The following is a 24,946-nucleotide window of genomic DNA, read 5'->3' on the forward strand; positions in this document are numbered from 1 at the left end:
ATTCAAGACAAACACATGTGACACAATTCGAGGACAAATAAAACACAGTGGCGTTAGCAGTAAAGAACCCGCCTGCCAGTTCAGAAGACGTAAGAGATGAGAGTTCGATCCCTGGGTGGGAAAAATCCCCTGGAGAAGGGCATGGCAACTCACTGCAGTGTTCTTGCCTGGAGAATCCCATGGACAGAGGAGGTGCCCTGAGGACATGCAGTGATGGGTCCTGTGCTGTTTACCATGAAGAGGAAAGAGTCTGAACTGGTGAAGAGTTCTAGCATCCTCCGTGTCCAGGAAGCTGCTCATAAGTCTGTAACCTTAGCAAGTGCCGGAGGAACTCACTGAGCGAGCTCGGGGAACATGCTGTTAAACGCAAAGGAGGCACTCTGTGTCACAAAGTGGGCCGGGGGAAGTCACTGAGATTGGCATTGAACAGTTACTGATAATGATTCTCTTGTATTTGCAGATGCTGTTTCACAGACCCCACATCTAATCAGTGAGTCACCTTTTATAGTCCATGGACTTTTCCAGGCAAGAGTACTGAAGTGGGTTGCTACTGCCTTCTCCAGGGCATCTTCCAGACTCAGGGATCAAACCCGGGTCTCCCGCATTGCAGGCGGACGCTTTACCGTCTGAGCCACCAGGGAAGTCCTTTACTGACATTACTTAATCTTAATTCCACATTCATATTTATTCCCCTGTCCCCGCTCCTGGTGTTTTTACTGTCATAGTCTGACCTCTTTTATATATGTTTCCTAATTTCCTTTGCAAACCCACATTATTTGAGAGATTCTGTCTACACAAGTTACACAAGTATGAAGAATGTAGTAGAACTAAATTACACACATGAACCATTGGGTACTGTATATTGATAAACTATCCATTTGATTTCCTTAATTCCTTGTTTTTATCAAAGACAATGACGAGCATCTAATCAGACACTCCACATGCAGGGAGAGTTAACAGCAAAAGCCAAAAGCAGAAGCTTGCAGAAGAGCCGTTTTCCCCAGAAGGGCACTGACGGCGAATGTATTTTAACAGAAAACGGCACAATGTAAATGCCAAATTTCCACGGCTGGGCAGAGGAGGAGATATTATTTCTGTTGGATCTCACAGCCCTGGCCAATATCGAGACTCGCCTGTAAGGAGAATTTGACTCCAGAGGTCACAGAGTATAAGGACGATAGGAAAAGTGAATTAGCCAGAATTTTGGCATTTAGTGGAGGCTGAACTCAGACTTGTCTGCATCCTCCCGTTTTACTCAAGGGTGTCTTCTTGTATCCACAGCAATCCCAATAGCAACACCCAAAGTGGTAACAGCAAGACCAGGTAAGCCATGGAACACACACATTCCTCATCCACTGTCCTTGCCTCTGAGTGCCTGTGTTTATGTCTGCATCTGTAACTGCCTCGTAGGCAGAAGGTGGACTGACTGCAAGTGGTTCGTCTATTTGCAACAGGCCCGTTGACCCTGTGCAGACTTTTCAGGGCCATTCAGAGCTCTTGGGATCTTTTGGCTCTAGCATCCTAGAACAAGCAGAATTCATTTTTTCAGCACCTTTCAGAGTCATCAAAGCCTGAGCAACTTATAAGCACCCTTTAGTGGGCTTCTGCCTTTTCTTTTTACGGCCTGTCCTGCTCATGGTTAACCTCACACCTGCATCACTAATAGACTTGTTCCAAGTGAGTACAGTGCCAGAGGCATTCCAGCGGCAGTGAGCTGGAATAGCAGAGAGAAGAGAAATAGTGAATTTGAGAAGCAGGAGAAATGAGTTGAGATCAGCTACTGACCAGACATGGGATTTAGGGTAAGTCACTTTGCTTCTCTGGGCATCCCCATTGGCTGACCAGTAAAGAATCTGCCTGCAATGCAGGAGCCGTAGGAGATGCAGGTTTGATCTCGGGATCGGGAGGATCTCCTGGAGAAGGAAACGGCAACCCACTCCAGTCTTCTGGAAAATCTCACGGACAGAGAAGCCGGACAGGCTGTAGTCCATGATGTCACAAAGAGCTGAACACGACTGAAGAGACTTAGCACACACACATACACTTTGCTTCTCCAGCTATCAGTGTCCTCAGAGATAAAGCTGGCTTATCTTCCAGAGTTACTATGAAGTCGAAGGTGGACACACAAACACGTACACACACTCAAAATCACTGTGGTTTTCTGTGATACTCTGTTTTTCTGCATTTAGCCAACACAGATTCGCATATAGCTCTGGCCCAGTAGATGTTAATTTAATGCATGTTTTAGGCTAAATGTTGTTTTGACAGTTTTAGCGACTTTTGTGTGACTTTAGTGAGAGTTTTGTTTTTTACTTTTGTGACTAGTTGACTGACCCTTTACTGAGTTCTCCGTCCCGAGCAGTAGCGTGGGGTGAGGAGCTCAGCTGGCCCCAGGGGAGTGAGCACGCGCCCAGGAGGCTACATGACAGTCACCCGCTCTCTGTCTGCAGGGGACTGGCCGGAGCTGCGGCTGGTGGGCGGCTCAGGTCGGTGCTCAGGACGCGTGGAGGTCCTGCACCGGGGGGCCTGGGGCACCGTGTGTGACGACCTGTGGGACCTGAACGAAGCCGAGGTCGTGTGCCGGCAGCTGGGGTGCGGTCGGGCCGTGTCCGCCCTCGGGAAGGCCCACTTCGGCCCGGGCTCTGGAGACATCTTCCTGGACAACCTGCAGTGCGCCGGGGCGGAGCGCTACCTGGGCCAGTGCGCGCACTCGGGCTGGTCGGAGCACAACTGCGGCCACCACGAGGACGCCGGGGTCATCTGCTCAGGTAGCCTCCCCTCTCTCGGGCTACAGTTTCAGATGTTGTGGTTGAAGACGTTGTGAAACTATGCATCCCAGATGGAATTTTTCAACCATCCATCCATCCATCCATCTGCTCATTCTGTTGTCAGCCAATCCATGAGTGCCCACTGTGTGCCAGGCACTGGGCCCAGGCACACGCCCTGCCCCAGGCAGCCCCCAGTTGCACATGGGAGGCCTTGATGTTAGTGTAAACTGGCTCCCCCACAGCCTCGCCTTGCTGAATCCTGGACCCCACCCCACCCCCAGAGATGGTGATCAACTAGGTTTGGGAAGGGACGCTGGAATCTGCATTTTAACAGATGATCCAGGTCCATGGGTAATCCAGCCCTGGCGAGCGGGGGGCAGAGTTGACCTAGAGGCTCTACCCCACCCTCCAAGGCCAAGGACCCTGCTGGAGGACTGGAGTGACCCAGGAGCAGCATTCTGAGTACTGGGCCCAAAAAGACCATGGTCCTCCCCACTTCATCCCCACCTGCCCCCTTGTTACCCTACCTCCCCCAAACTTTGGATTCACTAAAGAGAGTGACCTGTTGTCTTTCTTTGTGCATTCAGATTCAAAAGACCTGCCTCCTCCCACACCTCCAGGTATGTCCATATTTGTTCTTGTTCAGGCAACTTTATAATAATAATAATAATAACATCGAATACTTATAAATGCTTTCCGGCACTGTTTTGGGGCCTTATACCTATGTAACTTACTTAATCTGCACAGTAACCTCTTAAAGTAAGTTATGTGATTATTCCCATTTTCCAGATAGGTAAACTGAGATACAGAAATTAGTAATGTACCCAGGGGTAGCCAGTGGACTTAAACCACAGGTGTCAAGCCTCTTGACCACCAATCTAATATACCACATCTGTTCATTGGCCCCAACTACACAAAGACCAAGCAAAAACTAACACAAAAAAGGGGAGATGTTTAGCTCAGGCTACTACTTTAATCTTCAGGAAGTGAAACTGTTAATCTCTCAGTCATGTCTGACTCTTTGCAGCCCCGGACTGTAGCCCACCAGGCTCCTCTGTCCATGGAATTCTCCAGGCAAGAATACTGGAATGTGTAGGCATTCCCTTCTCCAGAGGATCTTCCTGACCCAGCGACTGAACCCAGGTCTCCTGTATTTCAGGAGGATTCTTAACCATCTGAGCCACCAGGGAAACCTGCAAAAAGGCATTTTAAATATTCTTTCACAGAAAGAGTAATTTGAGATGCAGAGAGGTTAAGTAAGTTTCCTAGGATCACTCAACAAGTTAATGTGGGGACTAAGCTTTGATACTAATCAGTCTGACCCCAAAATACATACTCTTGGGAATCTTTTGCTTGTTTTCAAAGAGTTTTTAAGTTAATGATTGAATGATATTCTTCTATAATAAAACCCGAAGATTAGAAAAGTCAGACACCACATGATGTGATGATTTTGAAATGATGCTGAAGGTAATGGAAAGGCGTTTTGTTTCATTGCAACAGACATTCCTAAGCATCTACATAGCAGCAGGCCTGATGCTAGGGTTTCTGAATATATTCACTTATTTAGTCCCTACAATTAAGGATTAGGGAGATCAAGAAACCTACCCAGGATAACTCAGATAGAAAGTAGTAAAACTGGAATTTTAAGCCCCATCTCTCACCCTTTGAATCCTGTCCGCACACACCCTCAGACAACACCACAGGGCAGAAGTCATTAGCAGGAGCATCTGACTTGGTCATCTGCCTGAAGAAGACCTGAATGTGTTCTGTGTATTCCTGGGGGAGACCAGCTTTGTGTGTTGGGGTTGTGAGTGAGAGGAGGAAGGTCATCTAAAGTTAAAGGGCCAGCGCTGGGGTCAAGGGCAGTGGGTATTCAAATAAAGCCTCATCTGTAGTTTTCCCATTTATATAATTCAGTTAAACTGAAAATTACATGGATGATGGGGAAATGGGAAAGACCATATTGCATGAATGATGGCTCAGTGGTAAAGAATCCACTTGCAGTACAGGAGACTTGGGTTCAGTCCCTAGGTCGGGAAGGTCCCCTGGAGTAGGAAATGGCAACCCACTCCAGTATTCTTGCCTGGAAGATCCCATGGATAGAGGAGCCTGGTGGACTACGGTCCATGGGCTTGCAAGAGTCAGATACGACTTAGCATCTAAACCATCGCCACCATATTGCATGAAAGGAGCCATCCTGCTCCTCTCCTGCTCTAAAATGCAGTGGTTTAAAGCAACAACTACTGAATTATAGGCCATGGTTTGGTGGGTCAGGAACTGGAGCAGGGCTTGGCTGGGAGAGTCTTCTGCTCCACATAGCGTAGAGCAGGGTCACCCAGTGGCTGCTCTGGAGAGTCCAGGACAGATGCACTCTCACGCCCGGGGTCCTGAACTGACCCCAGGGGGGCTCAGCCAAGGGCCTGCTTCTTCTCCAGGTGGTCTCAGGGCCTCTTTACAGGGCCTCTCCAGCAGGGGAATCAGACTTCTTACAGAGTGGCTCGGGGTGGCTCAGGGTGCCACGAGCACCCAGAGACAGGAAGTGGAAGCTGCCGGTCTTTCTTATGACACAGCTTCTGCCATACTCTGCTGGCCTGAGCTTCCACAGAGCCCACCCAGGCTCCAGGGAGGGGACCAGACCCACCCCTTGACCAGAACCTGTAGCCTTCTTTAGCCTGCCCCAGGACCGTAGAGAACATTCGGTCAGCACCTTCACACTCTTCTCCATTTGCCCTATGTACATGGACATTTCTGAGGAAACCCTTTACATTTTGCTAACTTGTAGATGAGACTAATTCTCTTGATGTCAGCATTATCTCCCTTTTTTTTTAATCCCTTCTAGGTCTTTCCACAGCGTCTCAGGATCATGTAACAGGTAGCCGCTTGTTTTAAACTGACATGGTAACTCTATTCCAAAAGAACCACCAGAGGAAATGCTAGGCGGTGTGCCCAGGATGGGGCACAAAGGCTGGCTTAGTGTGGGTGAGGGGCTGCCTCTGCTGCCCAAGCTACACCCGCCGCAGCCCCTCCCAGGAGAAAGTGGGGCGGCCAGGACTCAGCCCAGGACCCCTCTGTCCTCACACGCCCCGCCCCCACCGCGCTGAGGGGCGTGGCGTTAGTACCGCTGATGCCTGGAAATGCTGACTTTTTAACTAAAGCAGCAGCTGGGAAGGGGCGTGTGGATCTGCCCAGATCAGAATAGACAGGAGGGTGACGAGGAACTCGAAGAAAATGTGGCTCAGCCCATCTGCCCATTCTCAGCCTGCTTCCTATGGGCACAGTCCTGTAATAGGAGCCCGCAACAGGTACCAGCCCATCACCGCCTGCCATGTGTAGTTCAGTTCAGTTCAGTTCAGTTCAGTCGCTCAGTCGCGTCCGACTCTTTGCGACCCCATGGACTGCAGCACGCCAGGCTTCCCTGTCCATCACCAACTCCCGGAGTTTACTCGAACTCATGTCCATTGAGTCAGTGATGCAATCCAAGCATCTCATCCTCTGACGTCTCCTTCTCCTCCTGCCCTCAATCTTTCCCAGCATCAGTGTCTTTTCAAATGAGTCATCTCTTCGCATCAGGTGGCCAGAGTATTGGAGTTTCAGCTTCAGCATCAGTCCTTCCAATGAATAGTCAGGACTGATTTCCTTTAGGATGGACTGGTTGGATCTCCTTGCAGTCCAAGGGACTCTCAAGAGTCTTCTCCAACACCACAGTTCAAAAGCATCAATTCTTCTGCTCTCAGCTTTCTTTATGGTCCAACTCTCACATCCATACATGACCACTGGAAAAATCATAGCCTTGACTAGACGGACCTTTGTTGGCAAAGTAGTGTGTAGAGGCTTCGGGAAACCCAGTCCCAGGGGTTTCAGCATCAGTCTGACGTTTATAACCTACAAACAGCAGTCCACACTAGCTCCCTGGGCTGGCTGTGTCCCTCACCACTTCCCACTCTCCATCGTAGGAAAGACCAGGAATCTGTGAAATTCTGGGAGGCTTACAAGGTGTTCAGGGGAGAAAGAAGAAAGTTCAGCATCTTCATAATTTGGGTACAAGGTCAATAAAATGTTATGCTTTCAGATTTCCTGTAAAATAATTTGATAATTCTAAGTTTTCTGCTTTTTTTGTGTGGTGTGCTGTTTCAGATTTATATGTTTGTGTGTGTGTATAAATTTATTATATGAAATAATATAGTTATATTAATATGACAAGCAGAATGGAAGAGTTAGATTTCACTTGTTTAATTCTTAAACGTCCAAAACCTATAAGCTCCAGTCTCAATGGATATGGAGCTGAAGGAAAGACAACCTACCCAGAAAAAGTGGTGAAAAGGTAGTTAAAGGGAGGTCCCAGTCACACCCTCCCAGAATAGCCCACACCACCCCCTTTGTCTTCAGTTCCTCAGACCCTCAGCTCCTCAAAGTCACCCCTTCGCACCACGTACAGCTCCATCTCTGTCTCTGCCTCTCTTTCCCAAACCCTCAAGCCAGTCAGCTCCACCTGTCTCCCAGCAAGTGAGACCTTCCACTTTAGAAAGAGTCAACAGGACAGAGATAACATTTTCCCCATTGGACGACAGAGGGAGGAGGGCAGGGAGCTCTTATATCAGTGCACTCTGCTGCTGCTGCTGCTGCTAAGTCGCTTCAGTCGTGTCCGACTCTGTGCGACCCCATAGACGGCAGCCCACCAGGCCCTTCTGTCCCTGGGATTCTCCAGGCAAGAACACTGGAGTGGGTTGCCATTTCCTTCTCAGTGTGTTCTGACCCATCACAATTAGGCTGAATAGGCTCTCCTTCCCGGAAGATGCTTAGGCTACAGATCTGTCAATTCAGACTGCAGCCTGACTACCCCAGGTCCTTAGTGGGAAGACGTAAGTGCCACCATGGAGACATGTCCTGACATCCTTTTTCCTGCTGTTTCAGGAGAAAGGAGCTCTTGCGGAGGGGTCATTTCTAGTCTCTCTGGCTCATTTTCCAGTCCGCTGTATCCAGAAAACTACCCAACAGACATCCAGTGTGTGTGGGAGATCCACGTGGATAAGAAGTTCCGCATAGAACTCATGATTCCAACTCTGAAGTAAGAAAACAACTCTTTAAAAGAAGTGTGTGCATGCTTCGTCACTTCAGTTGCGTCTGCCTCTTTGTGACCCCATGGACTATAGCCCACCAGGCTTCTTTGTCCATGGGATTCTCCAGGCAAGGATACTGGAATGGGTTGCCATACCCTCCTCCAGGGGATCTTCTCAACCCAGGGATCAAACCCGTGTCTCTTAGGTCTCCAGCATTGGCAGGCAGGTTCTTTATCACTGGCACCACCTGGGAAGCCCCCTTTAAAAGAAGAGTGTACCTAAATAAGAATATTGCCTTGAAAAATTCAGTAAATGGTTTAATTCACGTATTTGACTTAACATTACTATGAGGGTTCTTTTTTTATTTATTTAAAAAAATTGTCTTTTTCAGCTTTGCCCTCATTGTACACTGGGTACCAATATTCATCCTCTTAGACTTTCTTTTTCTTTAGTCTGAGTTTTAAGCAAGCAGTAAGAGGCTTTGCCTACTCATGCATTAGGCGACTACTCCAGCCATGAGCCCTGCATCCTCTATATGTTCCCTTAAAATGAAATGAGATGGTAGTCATTGCTTCATGGTAGTCATTCTTTTCTTATCAGTTCATAAAATAAAAACAGACACTTTTAGTGTGCTCAGGCTCTGCACTTTGTGTTCCGTATGCTTTGTTGCCGGGGTCCAGCCCCAGCGGGATCCAGGGGAACCCTCAGGATGAACAGCGTCGGCGAATGAGAGAGAGACAGTGAGACAAAGCCTGGGGCTGAGTCTGGAGTTTATTTTTGTACGGCCCCTTTATACCCTTAACAACATCTTTTGGGGGAAGTGCATGTTGCTTACACACAGGGCATCTCAAAACATTACAGCAACTTGACCTTCAACAGAAACAGGATGTCACCCACATACTTTCGTTCACAAGAGTCTTTCTTATCATTTGGCCTTCAGGCCTGCTAACATTTTATGGCTTGCACCTGGTGTGACTTAAGCAACTTCAGTAGCCGACCCTGTTTTTCTTATAATTAATCTATTTTCTTTCTAATAGGCATCATCTCTATGGGAACTAGATAGGATTACATTTTTATAGAACAGAAATGCGAAAGACTGCAAAAACAGCAGATATAGCACAAAACAGGCTCTTAGTCTTAAAAGTTAACTACTTGCAAGAAGTCGCCAGCTAATCTCTATCTAAAGTACTTTCTATTAGGCACATTTGTGGCTATCATATTTGTGGAGCTTTTCTCACCCCGCGGAGGGACCTATGCTTAATAGTTTCTTTTAGCGTTCTGTGCTTAGGATGTTTAGAACAATCATGAGCGTGTTGTGCAATGAGAGCACACATTTATCACACAAGCCAGAATGCCAGCAAAAGGGCTTGAACTGAAGCATTTCCTTCATCCCTGGCCCCTTCATAGGGTACCAGCGTCCAGAAGATTTATTAATTAGGGTTTTAAGTTGGTCTTTATTCAGTGAAAGAGGAGCAGGAGAGCTCTCAGCAGGCAACACAAGAAGCCGCAGCAGGGCAAACAAGAACAACAATAGAAAAGGGGGGAGGATACAGGGTGGGGTAGAGGCTGAGGCCAACCTGGAGGGTCCCTTATCCTAGACGGCCTTGCCTGTCAGGTTGTTTCCTCATGACCTTGTCATGGATGGGATCCCAGACGGCCTTGCCTGCCCGGTATTTTCTTCATGGCCTCGTCACGGGCGGGACCCCCCATAACGGCTCCCGGCACTTTGTCACATTACAGTGTCACTATAGCCCTAATAAAGATGTCCTTATCACCCCAGTTAAAGACTAAGAAACTGAGACTCAGAGAGGTTACTCACCAAAGGCCAACCTTCTAGGTCCACTGGATGTCAAAGGCCCAGCTCGTCACCAGTATACAGTGTTGTAAGGAGAGTCTGTACAAAGCCCTTCTCCTTGTTGACTATGACACACACCTGCGACAAACACAGCAATAACGTGACATGAAAATCCCCCGTTAGCATCACTGCATCGTTCTCAGCCCATGGAGTCAGACACACCCTATCCCAAAGAATATTCTAGAAGAGTATAATCTTTGTCAATTGAAACCCTAAGGACACAGCCCACAATGAGGTGAGGACCTTGAACCCACACCTCTAAAACCTATCATGTTATCAGTTACCCATTTCTTCCTCAAAATCAGTCCTGGGGACTTGGTTAAGACTCCGTGCTCCCAGTGCAGGGGGCCCAGGTTCGACCCCTGGCTGGGGAACTATAAGATCCCACATGCCATGTGGCATGGCCAAAAACGACAACAACAACCAAGCAGCCCTCATACACATCCCTGTGAATAATTACCAAAGTGCAAATACTGTTCCACATGCTGACATTGTTTTTATTTCAAAATCAAGCTTTTTCTCCCCAAGAATTTGGGTATGAAGAATGTTGTGAAATACAGAGGTAGGAAAATTGGGTTTTGATGTCAGTTACATGTTGATCATTTGGGGTGACTTTATTGTTAAGATTTTATGTGCAGTGTACATTTGCTTCTCCCAAGGTTTCATGTGAGTTGTGATTGGCTAAAATCAGTATGATTTCTGAGTTTCTATTACTGAGCTGTGGCCATAAACCTCACACATTCTTCAGAAAGAGATAAAAGGTGTTTTGCTAATAAGGCATCTGAAAAGGTTAATTGATATTTTGTGTATTACTATGCAATTCAAAGTATAATCCAAATAGTTAATTCTGAGCTCATTATAATTTTCAAGCTTTAAGATCTAGGAAGCCCTGGGACTTCCCTGGTGGTCCAGTGGTTAAGAATCTGCTTCCATGGCAGGGGGCACAGATTTGATCCCTGATTGGGGGAACTGAGATCCAGCATGTCACATAGCCCAACCAAAAAATAAATAAATAAAAATAAGCCTAAGTAAGCAATTAAAAAAAAAAAATCTAGGAAGCCCTAACCAGCAGCTAAGCCTCTGCTATGATTCCCCTAGACTGGAAGATATCCTCGGATGCCCGTATGACTCAGTCGAAATCTTCGACGGCCCCAGGATCGCCTCGCTCTCCATGGGGAAGTTCTGTGCCTCAGCAGCTGTGATGTTTTTCTCCTCCTCTGACATCCTGACTGTGGTGTTCCGAAGTGATTCCATAATCACCAACACTGGCTTTTATGCTCTGTTCAATGCGATTCCCCAGGGCAGAAGAGAGTCAGGTAGGAAGCTTCAAGTAGGCTTTTGGCCTTGAAAAAAAAAAAAACAGAATAGTTTTCTAATTTAAGGGATCCTCCTATTAGCAGAAGCATGGCTTCAGTTTTAAAACCTCCCTTACAATTAGCCAGAAAGGCCCTGCTGTATCACTGCTAGCTTTTTCCACTAAGAGGGCCTCGTGGGCAATTGAAATAAAGCAGTGATGGGCTTCCCAGGTGGCGCTAGTGGTAAAGAACCTACCTGCCGATGCAGGAGATGCAGATTCCATCCCTGAGTCGGGAAGATTCCCTGGAGGAGGAAATGGCAACCCACTCCAGTATTCTTGCCTGGAAAATTCCATGGACAGAGGAGCCTGGAGGGCTACAGCCCATGGGGTCGCAAAGAGTCAGCCACGACTGAGCTACTGAACACATGTGCAGCCTGTATGTGAATGGGCAGGCAGCTCTCCAGGGCTGCCTCGTCACAGCCCTCCACCGGGACCTGGTACTGTCCAGCGTGCTGAAAGGTAAAAGTCAGACTTTCAAGAATTCTCCTCCCTCCACCAGCTGGCTCACTTTGCCTCCTTTGAACCCTAGACTCACCACATAAGAGGCTTGGGGACTCCTTAATGGACAGACCTTATGGCTCATCATTCCAGAGCCAGGTCCAGTTTGCACCAAAAAAAAAAAAAATACTTACCTGCCAGTTGTGGGGCTACAGTAACTCAGGTCACTAGGAATTCAGGTAGAAACTTCCAGTTAGTATTTTGAGGCTGGTGGGGGGAAGGGTGTTTCTGAATGAGGGAATTCCTTAAATATTTGACTTTCCAAAGTCATGTGTGAGATCTTGCCCTGGGGAGGCTAAGTAAAGTCCAGGAGTTGAAGTCCAGATCATTCATTGACTCAGGGTCATCATTTATTCATCCAATAATATTCACTAAGGTCCTTCTATGTGCCAGCCCCGGGTAGAAGTTCTGGGGACGCAGCCAACAGTACAGTGCCCTCCCCCCTGCAGTTTACGGTAGGGCGGGTATGGGTGAGTGGGGGAGGATCAAGACACAACAAACAAGCAGATAAACAAGATGATGTGAGGGTGGTGACAAGGTTGGGAACACAGAGCCACGTGGGATGGAGGAGCTGCTGCTGTGGACTGAAAGGGGATGGCTGGCCTTGCTAAGGAGGCCATATGTGAGGAGTGACCATACAGGGGCATTCCAGGCGGAGAGAAGAGCAATGCACGGGCTCTCAGGGAGGAAAGAGTTGGACATGTCCAAGAAACTGAAAGAAGGCAGAGCCTGTGAGCACAGTAAGGGAAGAATGTCCCCAGGTGTCTCCAGGGGACTGCACGTGATTCCAGCTGGCCGTAGCCTGTCAGCCCCAAAACAGCAGGTCCCTTTGGGCTTTATGGAGTCATAGACACCCTTGTGGCCAGGTGCCTTCAGGGGATTAAATCTACACTTATCCAAACACTTGTCCAGGATATGCCCAGAGAAGCAGCCAGGAACCCATTGCCCCAGGAACCCAACTTTGTGACCCGGAGAACCACATGGCAAGATCTGCAGGACCCAAGGTGTATCGGGGCTGAGGGCTGTGCTTCATGTGCATGCTGTTGTTGACTTGGCATCCCATTTTACAGATGAGGAAACTGAGGCCCAGGGAGATAATTTATCAAAGGTTACACAACGAGGGAGCAGGAGAGCTGGAATCTAAACCCACCTCTGTCTCATGTATTACAGACTCAAGACAGCCTTAATAAGGCTTCATTCTTGCATTTATTTGACTTAGCTGCAAATATAGGAGCTAGAAATCCTTCCTATTTAAAACTACCTAAACTCAAAGTTTAGAAGATGAGCCAGAACTGTGGTTGGTGGGCGGTTCTGGACAGTGCTCTGGACGCGTGGAAATCCTGCACCAGGGAGCCTGGGGCACCGTGTGTGACGACCTACGGGACCTGAAAGAAGCCGGGGTCATGTGCTGGCAGCTGGGGTGTGGTTGGGCCATCGCTGCCCTGGGAAAGGCCCACTTCGGCCCGGGCTCTGGAGACATCCTCCTGGACAGCTTCCAGCGTTCGGGGAATGACAGCCACCTTGGCCAGTGCCCCGGTTCCGGCTGGTCAGACCACAGCTGTGGTCACCATGAGGATGCTGGCGTCGTCTGCTCAGATACCGCTCCCTCTCCTCCAGGGGCAGGTTTTTTCCGATCTTTCAGCAGCTATGGGATGGTGGAAGGTGTGCACAGAGCAGGGCTGGTGCCCTGGCAGAAGGTGTCCCTTCAGCCAGGCTGACAGAGAATGCCGAGAGCTGGGCTCTCTTGGGAACACACATGCAGGGCCACATAATTGTCAGGTCGTGTTTTCTGCAGCTCCTCTCAGGTCTGGAGCTGTTTACTAAACATGCCCTTTCTTGCTTGTGTAACAGGAAGCCTGCCTGCTTGAGACCTGCCCACACTGGAAAACCACTGCTTGTCCTGATATAATTTAACTATCTTTTTTTAATGCATGCAGATGCAGGGGACTGGGCTCCAGACGTGACACCTGCACCCCCAGGTATGTCTAACCCTACATTTCCAATATCTCTGCAAAGTAGATAAGAAATCTAACCTCTTTCAGGGAGATCCAGGTTCAATCCCTGGATCTGGAAGATCCCCTGGAGAAGGGAATGGCAACCCACTCCAGTATTCTTGCCTGGAGAATTCCATGGAGAGAGGAGCCTGGGGGGCTACAGTCCTTGAGGTCTCAAAGAATCAGACACGACTGAGCAACTAACATGCACAAGCTCTTTCAGCATCCAGACACAGGTGGACAGTGACCTAGACACTGGAATCACCCAGGGAGCTTTAACATTTTATGATACTCAAGCTGCATGCCAGACCAGTCACATTAGAACCTCTGGGTCACACCCAGTCATCAATGATATTTAAAACTTCCTGTGTAATTCCAGTGTGTGGCCAAGGCTGAGAGCCAGCGGCTTGGACGAGAAGCTGAGAGTCATGTTGCCCAAATGAAATAGCATCCGACACTCTCTCTGGACAGCGGATCAGGGAGGGGCAGGAGGACTGAAAGAGATGGTCCATCGCAGTGGCCAAGCAGAGGGTTGATCTGGAGGGGAGGAGGTGGGAAGGTCTACCTCTCAAGAATATGAGTAAGAGAATGAAAGTGTGCAGGTAAACAAAGATGCACTAAATGTCAAACTCTCCCGGTGGGTCAAGAGCAGATTGGGGACGAGAAGCAAAAACAGCTGGGGCTCCTCTGGGAGCCTCCTGGCTTACCCAGCATAACAGGGATAGAGGATGGTACACCTTCTTCAGGTAACCTACTCAAAGTCCATGTGATCCGCACCCCCCCACACACTGCAGATTGCAGCTGTATCAGAGCATCTGGCACCAACCAGGCTCTGCAGAACAAGTTCTTAGCTGCCAGCTTCCCTGATCACTGGCACCCTGGGCCCCATCCAGCCTCCTCCCAGCCTTACCCAGCGACTGCGGGCACCCTCTGCCCTCCGTGAGAGCCTGGGTTGGGGAAGGTCAGAGGTGCACCTCACAGTGTTTGGGGGCCAGGCAAGGTGGCCAGCAGCTGCCCCAATCCTGGGCTGGCATCGCTATGGCATATGTGGAAGGACACTTGGTGGAGGCCTCTTTTCCTCCAGTTCAGGTCCCCAGGGCATCCCAGGTGCAAGTCACCATCCCTGGTAAGCCACCCTTCTGGGGTGGGTTGCAGAGGTGGGCCCGTGGAAGGGGCCCGTCTTACTTCCTTGGACTCCTTGTCCAACCTGCCTTTCCTCACCATGGCTCTCAGCTTCCCAGGTTTGGTCCCTCAGCATTTTGGCACCTGATAAATGTCTGCAGGGACAGCAGCATGCTCACGAGCCTGGTGCTGTGACAGTGGGTGATGCCTCATGACTGGTCACTCTCAGGACAGCCCTTGAGTTGGTAGACCCAGCGCAGAAGAGAAAACAAATCACATGACTGCACTGTCTGTGATTTCATGGTAAATCGCCAAAAGAAGGGGAGAAGCTACATCTCAGGTTGGGGAGCAAAGAGGAATGAGTGTGTCCATACCATGTATTAAGACTAGTAGCAGCTTCATTCATTTGCACTTAAGTAGAAGGTGATGTCATCGGACGAAGCTCTTTCCTGATTTTCTTTGGTTTTAATTTTTGCAGCTGCTGTTTCCCAAGCGCCTGTCCCACCAGGTAACTCTTCTTGCATTGAAAGTATAACCCGTAAAGGATAGAATGATGATTGTCGTTGTTCAGTCGCTAAGTCGTGTCTGACTCTTTCCGACCCCATGGACTGCAGCGCGCCAGGCTTCCCTGTCCTTCACCATCCCCTGGAGTTTGCTCAGACTCATGTTCATTGAGTCAGTGATGCCATCCCACCATTTCTTCTACTTTTATGGTTTATAATTGTGGTGATAATTCATAAGAGTAGAATAGACATCCGCTGTCCTGGCTGCATGAAGGGAGAGGAAGTGAGGGATGGAGCCCTCCCAAATGGGTGGATTGTCAACATCTCAGTTGAGCTGATTTGCATGACAGGAAGCTGGGACAGGATCAATGATGTGTCCCTGACACCCCACAGCTGCCATATATATATCCAATCCATTTCCAGCCTCACCTACAATCTCAGGGTCCTTCCTACCCATCACACATCTTTCCGCCACCTTCACCCCCTCCTTGGGTGTACGACCACACTCCAGCCAAGCCACGGCTATGTCTATACTAGCGTGATCCCCTCCCATTTTGTGATTCACTCTTGAGCTTGGTGGGACTCTGGAGTCTATACCTGGGAAAAGGTAAGGTACCTGTCTGAAGACTCCAGCCACAGGTCTCTTCATCCCGTTTTCACAGGAGGAAGTAGCTCCTGTGGGGGCGTCATTTCAAGTCTGTCTGGATCCTTCTCCAGTCCCCGGTACCCAACCAACTACCCCACTGACGTGGAGTGTGTCTGGGTGATCCACCTGGCCAAGAAGTTCCGCGTAGAGCTGACGATCCCCAGCCTGAAGTAAGCAGTTGTGTCTTTTTCTGCTTCAAGGGCTGGATTGGATTTGAATCCATGCTTTCCCCAAGAGGTTGCCTTTCCAGGTGCCTGAGTCATTAGCTGCTATAACAAAAATTTAGTAAACTAGGTATCTTAATAAACAGCAGAAGTTTATTTCCTGTAGTGGCCCCATGGTGTAATGGTTAGCACTTTGGACTTTGAATCCAGTGATCCAAGTTCAAATCTCTGTGGGACCTGACTATCTTTTGGGCTTCCCTGGTGCTCAGATGGTAAAGAATCTGCCTGCAATGTGGGAGACCCGAGTTCAATTCCTAGGTCAGGAAGATCCCCTGGAGAAGGGAAAGGCTGCCCACTCTAGTATTCTTGCCTGGAGAATTCCACGGACAGAGGAGCCTGGCAGACCATGAAGTTGCATAAGTTGGACACCATTGAGTAACTAGATGACATGATGTGACGAACAAAAATATAATAGACTTGGTGTCTTAATAACAATGGAAGTTTATTTCTGACAGTTCTGCAGGCTGGCAACTCCAAGATATGTATACTAGCTGATTGAGTGTCTAGTGAGGACCTGCTCCCAGGCTCACAGATGGCTGTTTTTCACTATGACCTCACGTGAGTGAGGGGACCAGGAGCTTTCTCAGCCTCTTTCTAAGGGCACTAATCCTGTCTTGAGGGCTCTGCCCTAACAACCTAGTCACTTCTCAAAGGCCCCACCTCCTAAGACTATTACTATTGAGGGTTAAGTTTCAACAGATCAATTTTGAGGGGACACAAACCTTCTGCCTACAGCACCATCTAACAAATCCTTTCACATATTAGGTGAAAATTGGTCTGGTCATCTGAGCTTAAGGAGTTTTTTTAAAAATTTATTTTTTTCATATTGCATTTTATCTATTTTTTAAATTAATTTATTTATTTTAATTGGAGGCTAATTACTTTACAATATTGTGGTGGTTTTTGCCATACATTGACATGAATCAGCCTCAGGTGTACGTGGGTCCCCCATCCCGAACCCCCTCCCACCTCCTTCCCCATCCCATCCTTCTGGGTTGTCCCAGTGCACCAGCTTTGAATGCCCTGTTTTATGCATTGAACTTGGACTGGTAATCTATTTCACATATGATAATATACATGTTTCAGTGCTATTCTCTCAAATCATCCCACCGTCACCTTCTCCCACAGAGTCCAAAAGTCTATTCTTTATGTCTGTGTCTCTTTTGCTGTCTCACAAAAGGTCATCATTCAGTTCAGTTCAGTCACTCAGTCGTGTCCGACTCTTTTTGACCCCATGGACTGCAGCATGCCAGGCCTCCCTGTCCATCACCAACTCCTGGAGTTTAATCAAACTCGTGTCCACTGAGTTGGTGATGCCATCAAACCATCTCATCCTCTGTCATCCCCTTCTCCTCCCACCTTCAATCTTTCCCAGCATCAGGGTCTTTTCCAATGAGTCAGTTCTTCACATCAGGTGGCCAAAGTATTGGAGTTTCAGCTTTAGCATCAGTCCTTCCAATGAACATTCAGGACTGATTTCCTTTAGGATGGACTGGTTGGATCTTCTTGCTGTCCAAGGGACTCTCAACAGTTTTCTCCAACACCACAGTTCAAAAGCATCAATTCTTCAGTGCTCAGCTTTCTTTATAGTCCAACTGTTGTTACCATCTTTCTAAATTCCATATATATGCGTTAATATACTGTATTTGTGTTTTTCTTTCTGACTTACTTCACTCTGTATAATAGGCTCCAGTATCACTTAAGGAGTTTTAATCACTGAGCTCAACTTCCTGTGCAGTTGGAGAAGAGACCCCATGAGCATCCCTGATGCCATCATGGAGGGAGCCTCAGCTGGGATGACCCACACATGAGGACCCCACATGAGGACACAGCCTCTTCCTCTGGCTGAACCCGTCTATTCATCGTCATTACCTTTCTGACCTTTATTCTTCTGCCTGATGCTATACACAACAGATCATCTTCCTCTTCCCTCCGAGAATTTCTATCCTGTCCCTACTAAAACTTTTCTTTTGCATATTAAATAGCCTCAGTTTATTCATTCATCAGTTCATCCCCTTGATGGGGGGAGCTGAAATAGACCAGGACAGACAAGAGGCTGACTGAACTGGACCAGTCCCAACAGGGAGCGGGACAAAAGGGTAGACCCAGGCAGCATCAGAGGGGTCAAGTCCATGAGGGAGATGTGTGGCTGGAAGGAGATGCAGGGGTGACTGCAGTTCCTGGCTGGGTGTGAAGCAATATTTGACTTTATGCGTAACATTGCGGCAGATTGCCCTAGGGAGCTTAACTCTGCCTTCACCTCCTCAGATTAGAGGACGTCTACGGGTGCCCTTACGACTTCATCGAGGTATTTGATGGACAGCAGGTTGCCTCGCTCTCCTTGGGCAGATTCTGTGCTGGAACTGAGCTCACATTCCACTCTTCTTCAAACATCCTGACCGCGGTGTTCAGGAGCAATGCCAGGATCACCAACACGGGGTTCTACGCCCTGTACAGTGCCATCCGGCAGGACGAAAGGGAGAGCGGTGGGTATCCTAACGCGGCCTTCAGAGGGAGGTCAGGTCTAATGTGCACCCTTTCCCTTTAAGAGAGGAGATGCTTTTGTAAATCTGACCTGTGGGTCCCGCCCGCATTACTGACATCTGAGTGACATCACTCTGACACTGACAGCCGCCAGCCCACCCCTGCCCCTGGCTCTGCCCCGCACTGTCGTCTTCCTCCACCAAGACGTCCCCCTAAAGAAGTAGAGAGCCGAGTCTCACGTCTTGCCATGGCCGTTGTGTTGAGGGAGGGCCCATGACAACAGTCTCCTCCTTCTCCAAAGGAAGCAGAAGCTCAGTAGAGCAGATCCTTCTGGAACAAAACCATCCCAAACTACAACTGTCAGCCCACCTGCTTCCAGATGAGTTCAATGCAGAAACCATCCAGAATACTTCCCATACAAGATAGGAAGACCATTACAGAGCTGTCAGTGGATAATACTTAGGGTGACTGTGCAACTTATCCCTCAGTCAGGGGACTCTGGAGAATATAAAAGGGTCTCCGAAATAATTGCAGTAGTAGTGTTAGTCACTCAGTCGTGTCTGACTCTTTGTGACCCCATGGACTGTAGCCCACCAGGCTCCTCTGTCCATGGGATTCTCCTGGCAAGAATACCAGAGTGGGTTGCCATTTCCTTCCCCAGGGGATCTTCCCCACCCAGGGATCCAACCCAGGTCTCCCGCATTGCAGGCAGATTCAACAGGCACTAATTGACCTACCCCAGTCATAAACCAGGAAGCTATGACAAACCTAGACAGCCTATTAAGAAGCAGAGACATTACTTTGCCAACAAAGGTCCATCCATAGAGACAAAGCAATGGTTTTTCCAGTATTCATGTTCGGATGTGAGAGTTGGTTGAAGGCTGAGTGCACAGCAGTTGATGCTTTTGAATTGTGGTGTTGGAGAAGATGCTTGAAAGTCCCTTGGACTGCAAGGAGATCCAACCAGTCCATCCTAAAGGAGATCAGTCCTGAATATTCACTGGAAGGACTGATGCAGAAGTGGAAGCTCCAATACTTTGGCCACCTGATGTGAAGAGCCAACTGATTGGGAAAGATCCTGATGCTGGGAAAGATTGAAGGCAAAAGGAGAAGGGGGTAGCAGAGGATGAGATGGTTAGATAGCATCACCAACTCAATGGACATGAATCTGAGCAAGCTCTGCAAGATAGTAGAGGAGCCTGGCATGCTGCAGTCCATGAGGTCACAGAGTTGGAGGCAACTTAGTGGCTAAACAATTCCTGGCATATCAGGACATAGGGTCTCCCTCTCTAGAGTCCAGCAGCTGAATATGCAGAAAGGTGCCCATAGGAGAATGTCAGAGATCCTCTCTTGGGCAGAAGGTTCCAGAGAGATGGGGCACAGCCCCGCAGCTCAGGAGACTCTGCTTTCCCGTCCCCAGGTGAGTCCCTGAAGCTGGGGGATGGCAGTCACAGATGTGAGGGCCGGGTGGAGGTCTCCTACAATGGCACCTGGGGCACCGTGTGTGATGACAGCTGGGACCTGACAGACGCCAGGGTCGTGTGCCGGCAGCTCGGCTGCGGCGAGGCCTTGTCGGCCCCGAAGCAGAGCCACTTCGGTGGAGGCACTGGCCCCATCATCCTGGACAACGTGCAGTGCGCGGGGAGTGAGGCCAGGCTGTGGCAGTGCCCACACAGCGGCTGGTTCTCCCACAACTGCGGGCACCACGAGGACGCGGGTGTCGTCTGCTCAGGTGAGCCCCCGGGGACACAGCACACCTTGCTGGGGGCATCTCACCCCAGCAGCCTCTGGGAAGGGGGCTGACTTGGGAGTAATTGGAGCCATGGGCTCCAAGCCGTCTTTTTAAGTCAATTTGCTGAAGAGGTAGTTTGCTTTCTCTTAAATCGTTGTGTTTGTAAAATGCTCAAGTGAAGTGAAAGTCACTCAGTTGTGTCTGACTCTTTGTGACCCCTTGGACTATACAGTCCATGGAATTCTCCAGGCTGGAATACTGGAGTGGGTAGCCTTTCCCTTCTCCAGGGCATCTTCTCAACCCAGGTTTCCCGCACTGCAGGCAGATTCTTTACCAGCTGAGCCACGAGGGAAGCCTGAAAATGCTCAAAGTCCCACCCTAAAAGCTGTGGTGAGGGACTTCCCTTGGGGTCCAGTGGTTAAGGCTCCATGCTTCCAGTGCCAGGGGTGCGGGTTCGATCCCTAGCTAGGGAACTAAGATCCCACCTGCTGTGTGACAAAAAAATAAATAGTCATCATAGATCACTCATATGTTTTAAAGAAAGCTCCAATGGTTAAATAGAGGGTTATATCACCACCTGGTGCTGGGAAAGAATGGAGGCAGGGGAAGAAGGGACAACAGAGGATGAGATGACTGGATGGCATCACTGACTCAATGGACATGAGTTTGAGCAAGCTCCAGGACAGGGAAGCCTGGCATGCTGCAGTCCATGGAGTTGAAGAGTCAAACCCAACCTCTCGACTGAACAACAACGTGTCCACTGAGTCAGTGATGCTGTCTAACCATCTCATCCTCTGCTGCCCTCTTCTCCTTTTGCCTTCAGTCTTTCCCAGAAGTGGGATTTAGTGCTACACTCCTAGCTGCCCAGAACAGAATGTGTTTGATTAAAAAAAAAAAAAAACAAATAAAAGAAATAGAAATTTTAATTTTAAATTAATTTTAAAAAACCTGATTTCCTTTTGTGTGACTGTCTTACTCAATTCATCTCTTATTCTCTCTTCTGTCTTGGAGACAACCCAAAAGTAGGACCAACTTCCAAACATTTTAACCCGTTGCCAGGTCCCTGGTATGAGTGAATCCTAGCTACTTTTTAATCCTGTAATTGGGACACCATCTGATTAAATTATTTCTTGTTAATTAACAAGAGCCATGCAGTCCATTAGTCTTTCCCTGGTGGTTCAGATGGTAAAGCGTCTGCCTATAATGCAGAAGACCCGGGTTCAATCCCTGGGTCGGGAAGATCTCCTGGAAAAGGAAATGGCAACCCACTCCAGTATTCTTGCCTGAAAAATCCTATGGACGGAGGAGCCTGGTAGGCTACAGTCCATGGGGTCGCAAAGAGTTGGACAAGACTGAGCGACTTAACTTTCACTTTCACTTAGGCAGTCCTTTAGCATTGGCAAAATGGTGGGGCTTGGGGCCGGGGGTGCCGCAGAGGGTGAGAAGAGAAAGAGGTAGAAGGGAAGGAGAATTCAAATCCACCAGAAATGCAGTCTCTGGTCAGTGGGATTTCCTGAATCAGTGTCCGCACGCAGTGGGGTGGAGTCACAGTCGGGGTGGGGTTGGTAACTGCCCGCAGTGGTGATCATGCAATAGTTACGTGCAGAGCAAGGAAACAGAAACCCAGGGTCAGGCCTCGGCAAGTCGTATCGAGCCACACTGTCTGCAGACTTGTTGTCCAGATGCCCAGCCTCTTGTAGTATCGGCGCATCTCTGTCCACTACGGCGCAGAGCCGTCACAGATCTGCACATGGATATTTTTGAGTACTTTAAAGGAGTTTTCTGAATAAAAGTCCTTGCGTACAGTATCATTTTTTTCTCTGTATTTTCACAGGCTCGACTGATGACAGCTCCGCTGCAGGTATGTCAGCTGGATTTAAAGGCTTCTCGTGATTTTACGTGCGCTTTGTTTTCAGTTGCAGCACTTGAAGCAACCGGATGAATGCTGCAGCTTCCTTTTACATATGAGAAGCTCCAGCACAGAGAACCCTTTAGAAAAGCCACTTCAAATCCAGTATTTCTGCCATAAAGTGGATGCGTTTAGTAACCGCGGTCTTGATGTCAGCTAGGGTTTGGACATAATGCAACAAAGGGTCTCCTAACACAGCTGTTCTGTGAGGACAGAGTCACGTTGCACTGGGCAGGGAGCCCTTGGCTTGGATCGTCTTTGCTCCCTTTTCATTAAAACACGTGCTCAGACCTGTCAGCGCGTGTGGGTTCGTAAAGCCCTCTCAACCTTATGTCCTGATCATTTCTCCTCACAAAAACACTATAAACTTGGGACTTCCCTGGCAGTCCAGTGGTTAAGACTCCACACTTCCAATCAGGGTTCAATACCTGGTCCGGGAGTTAAGATCCCACATATGGTACATGTGGCAAAGAAAACACACACACACTATAAGCTTGAGAGGACACAGGTAATGATCTTATCTAACAAAGAGCAACTCGGGAAACTCCAAGAGCCTTCAAAGTGATTTTTTTTAAATAGTTACAAGCAAAAGCAGCTCTAGAACAAGTTCTCCTTATTCTGTTCCCATCCCCTCTTGGTTCCTCTAAAAACATCAGCAGAGGTCGGTGCCTCCTTCTGATGGGGTTTCTTCACTCTTTCTTGCAGATGAAAATATCCATTGTGGTGGTTTGCTGACAAGTAACTCGGGCTCTTTCTCCAGCCCCTGGTATCCTAAAAAATACCCCACAAATGTGGTGTGTGCCTGGGACATACAAGTGGATAGCAGGGCGCGTGTCAAACTTACATTCGAAGTGATAAAGTGAGTAAATAGCTCCCGCTTTTACTCTCCTCTTTACTTGATTGTACTGCCTGCTACCACCACTACCCCCACCGCACCGTCACCAAAAAATCCAGCTTTTGTATTTAGTTCTCAAAAGTAAGGAAGGCCTTGGAGACCCATCCAGTAATACTGATCAAAAAAAAATTTTTTTTTAAATTTTATTTATTTATTCATTTTGGCAGTGCTGGATCGTCGCTGCTGTGTGGGCTTTCCTCCGGTTGCAGCGAGTAGGGGCTGCTCTTCGTCGCATCTTGCGGGCTTCTCCCAGTGGTGGCCTCTCCTGTTGTGGAGCACAGGCTCTAGGGCACGCGGGCTCAAGGAGTTGTGCATGGGTTAAGTTGCCCCTCGGTTTGTGAGGTCTTCCCAGACCAGGGATCAAACTCGGGTCCCCTGCGTTGGCAGGTGGATTCTTAACCACTGGACCACCAAGGAAGTCCCCAGATCAAAATTTAAACACATAGATCTTTTAACCCAGCAATTCCAGTTCCAGGAAGTTGGGCCACAGATAAAATCTCATGTGCACTGAGAAAAAAAATTGGCTGCATTCTCACAGTAGTGCTAGGTTGGAAGCAGTCTTATTGCCCACCAGGGCGTCAGTTAAATAGATTTTGGTACATCTATCTATTGCTGTCACACAGTTCGGCTCAGTCGTGTCCAACCCTTTGCGACCCCATGGACTGCAGCACACCAGGCCTCCCTGTCCATCACCAACTCCTGGAGCTTGCTCAGATTCGTGTCCATCGAGTCAATGATGCCATCCAACCATCTCAGCCTCTGTCGTCCCCTTCTCTTCCTTCCTTCAATCCTTCCCAGCATCAGGGTCTTTTCCAATGAGCCAGTTCTTCACATCAGGTAGCCAAAGTACTGGAGCTTCAGCTTCATCCTCAGTCCTTCCAATGTATATTCAGGGTTGATTTCCTTTAGGAGTGACTGATTTGATCTCCTTGCAGTCCAAGGGACTCTCAAGGATCTTCTCCAACACCACAGTAAAAAAGCATCAATTCTTCAGTGCTCAGCTTTCTTTGTGGTCCAACCCTCACATCTGTTCATGACTAGTGGAAAAACCATAGCTTTGACTAGACAAACCTTTGTTGGCAAAGTAATGTCTCTGCTTTTTAATATGCTGTCTAGGTTTGTCATAGCTTTTCTTCCAAGGAGCAAGTGTCTTTTAATTTCACGGCTGCAGTCACCATCTGCAGTGATTTTGGAGCCCAAGAAAAAGTCTGTCACTGTTTCCATTGTTTCCCCATCTATTTGACATGAAATGATGGGACCGGATTTTAAGCCAGCTTTTTCACTCTTCTCTTTCACTTTCATCAAGAGGCTCTTTAGTTCCTCTTCGCTTTCTGCCATAAAGGTGATGTCATCTGCCTGTCTCAGGTTATTGATATTTCTCCCAGCAATTTTGATTGCTGTCTCACACGTAGGGTGTATTGCTACGGAATGATCTGTAAGATCGTGGCCAGTAGTACAGGGACTGATATTATGCATAAACCATCTCTGGAAGGAAACAAGTAGGAACTGTCCGTTGTAGCTGCTTGTGGGAAGGGGACTAGTCAGAACTGGAAGAAAAGTTGCTTTTAACCATGTGCCCACCAATACCACTTAAATTAGATTTCTTATGCTTATAATGCATATTTAGAAAAAACAATTGAATGAAAACTTCAAAAAATTAGAATATTTTTAGAGTTGGGAAGATACGCACTGCCTACACCAATGGGATTATGGCTTCCTCCATCCTGTTTGATGAGATGTAGGTTTCAGGCAGCTTTTCTAGAGCCCTTCCCAGAACAATCTTGGCAGTGCCTCCTAGGGGAAAGTCAGTGGCTAGATCTGAACTCTGTCATGATTTCACAGATTGGAAAACTTCTACAGCTGTCCGTATGACTTCATTAAAATCTTTGATGGCCCACAAAG

The 24,946-nt window shown here is 48.3% G+C and overlaps 1 protein-coding gene across 1 annotated transcript in view; it reads left to right on the forward strand.

Moving 5' to 3' along the window:
* Positions 1–24,946, forward strand: part of LOC122708560 (deleted in malignant brain tumors 1 protein-like) — a 96,042-nt gene that overhangs the window by 37,858 nt on the left and 33,238 nt on the right. The window contains 11 exon segments of the mRNA XM_043924771.1: positions 461–490; positions 1,282–1,323; positions 2,400–2,768; positions 3,356–3,388; positions 5,608–5,640; positions 7,680–7,833; positions 10,779–10,996; positions 12,814–13,158; positions 19,929–20,240; positions 22,091–22,101; positions 23,881–23,890. Coding sequence (XP_043780706.1) covers positions 461–490; positions 1,282–1,323; positions 2,400–2,768; positions 3,356–3,388; positions 5,608–5,640; positions 7,680–7,833; positions 10,779–10,996; positions 12,814–13,158; positions 19,929–20,240; positions 22,091–22,101; positions 23,881–23,890 — 1,557 coding nt within the window.

The sequence above is a fragment of the Cervus elaphus genome, chromosome 15 (assembly GCF_910594005.1).
Source record: "Cervus elaphus chromosome 15, mCerEla1.1, whole genome shotgun sequence".
Lineage (NCBI taxonomy): Eukaryota > Metazoa > Chordata > Mammalia > Artiodactyla > Cervidae > Cervus > Cervus elaphus.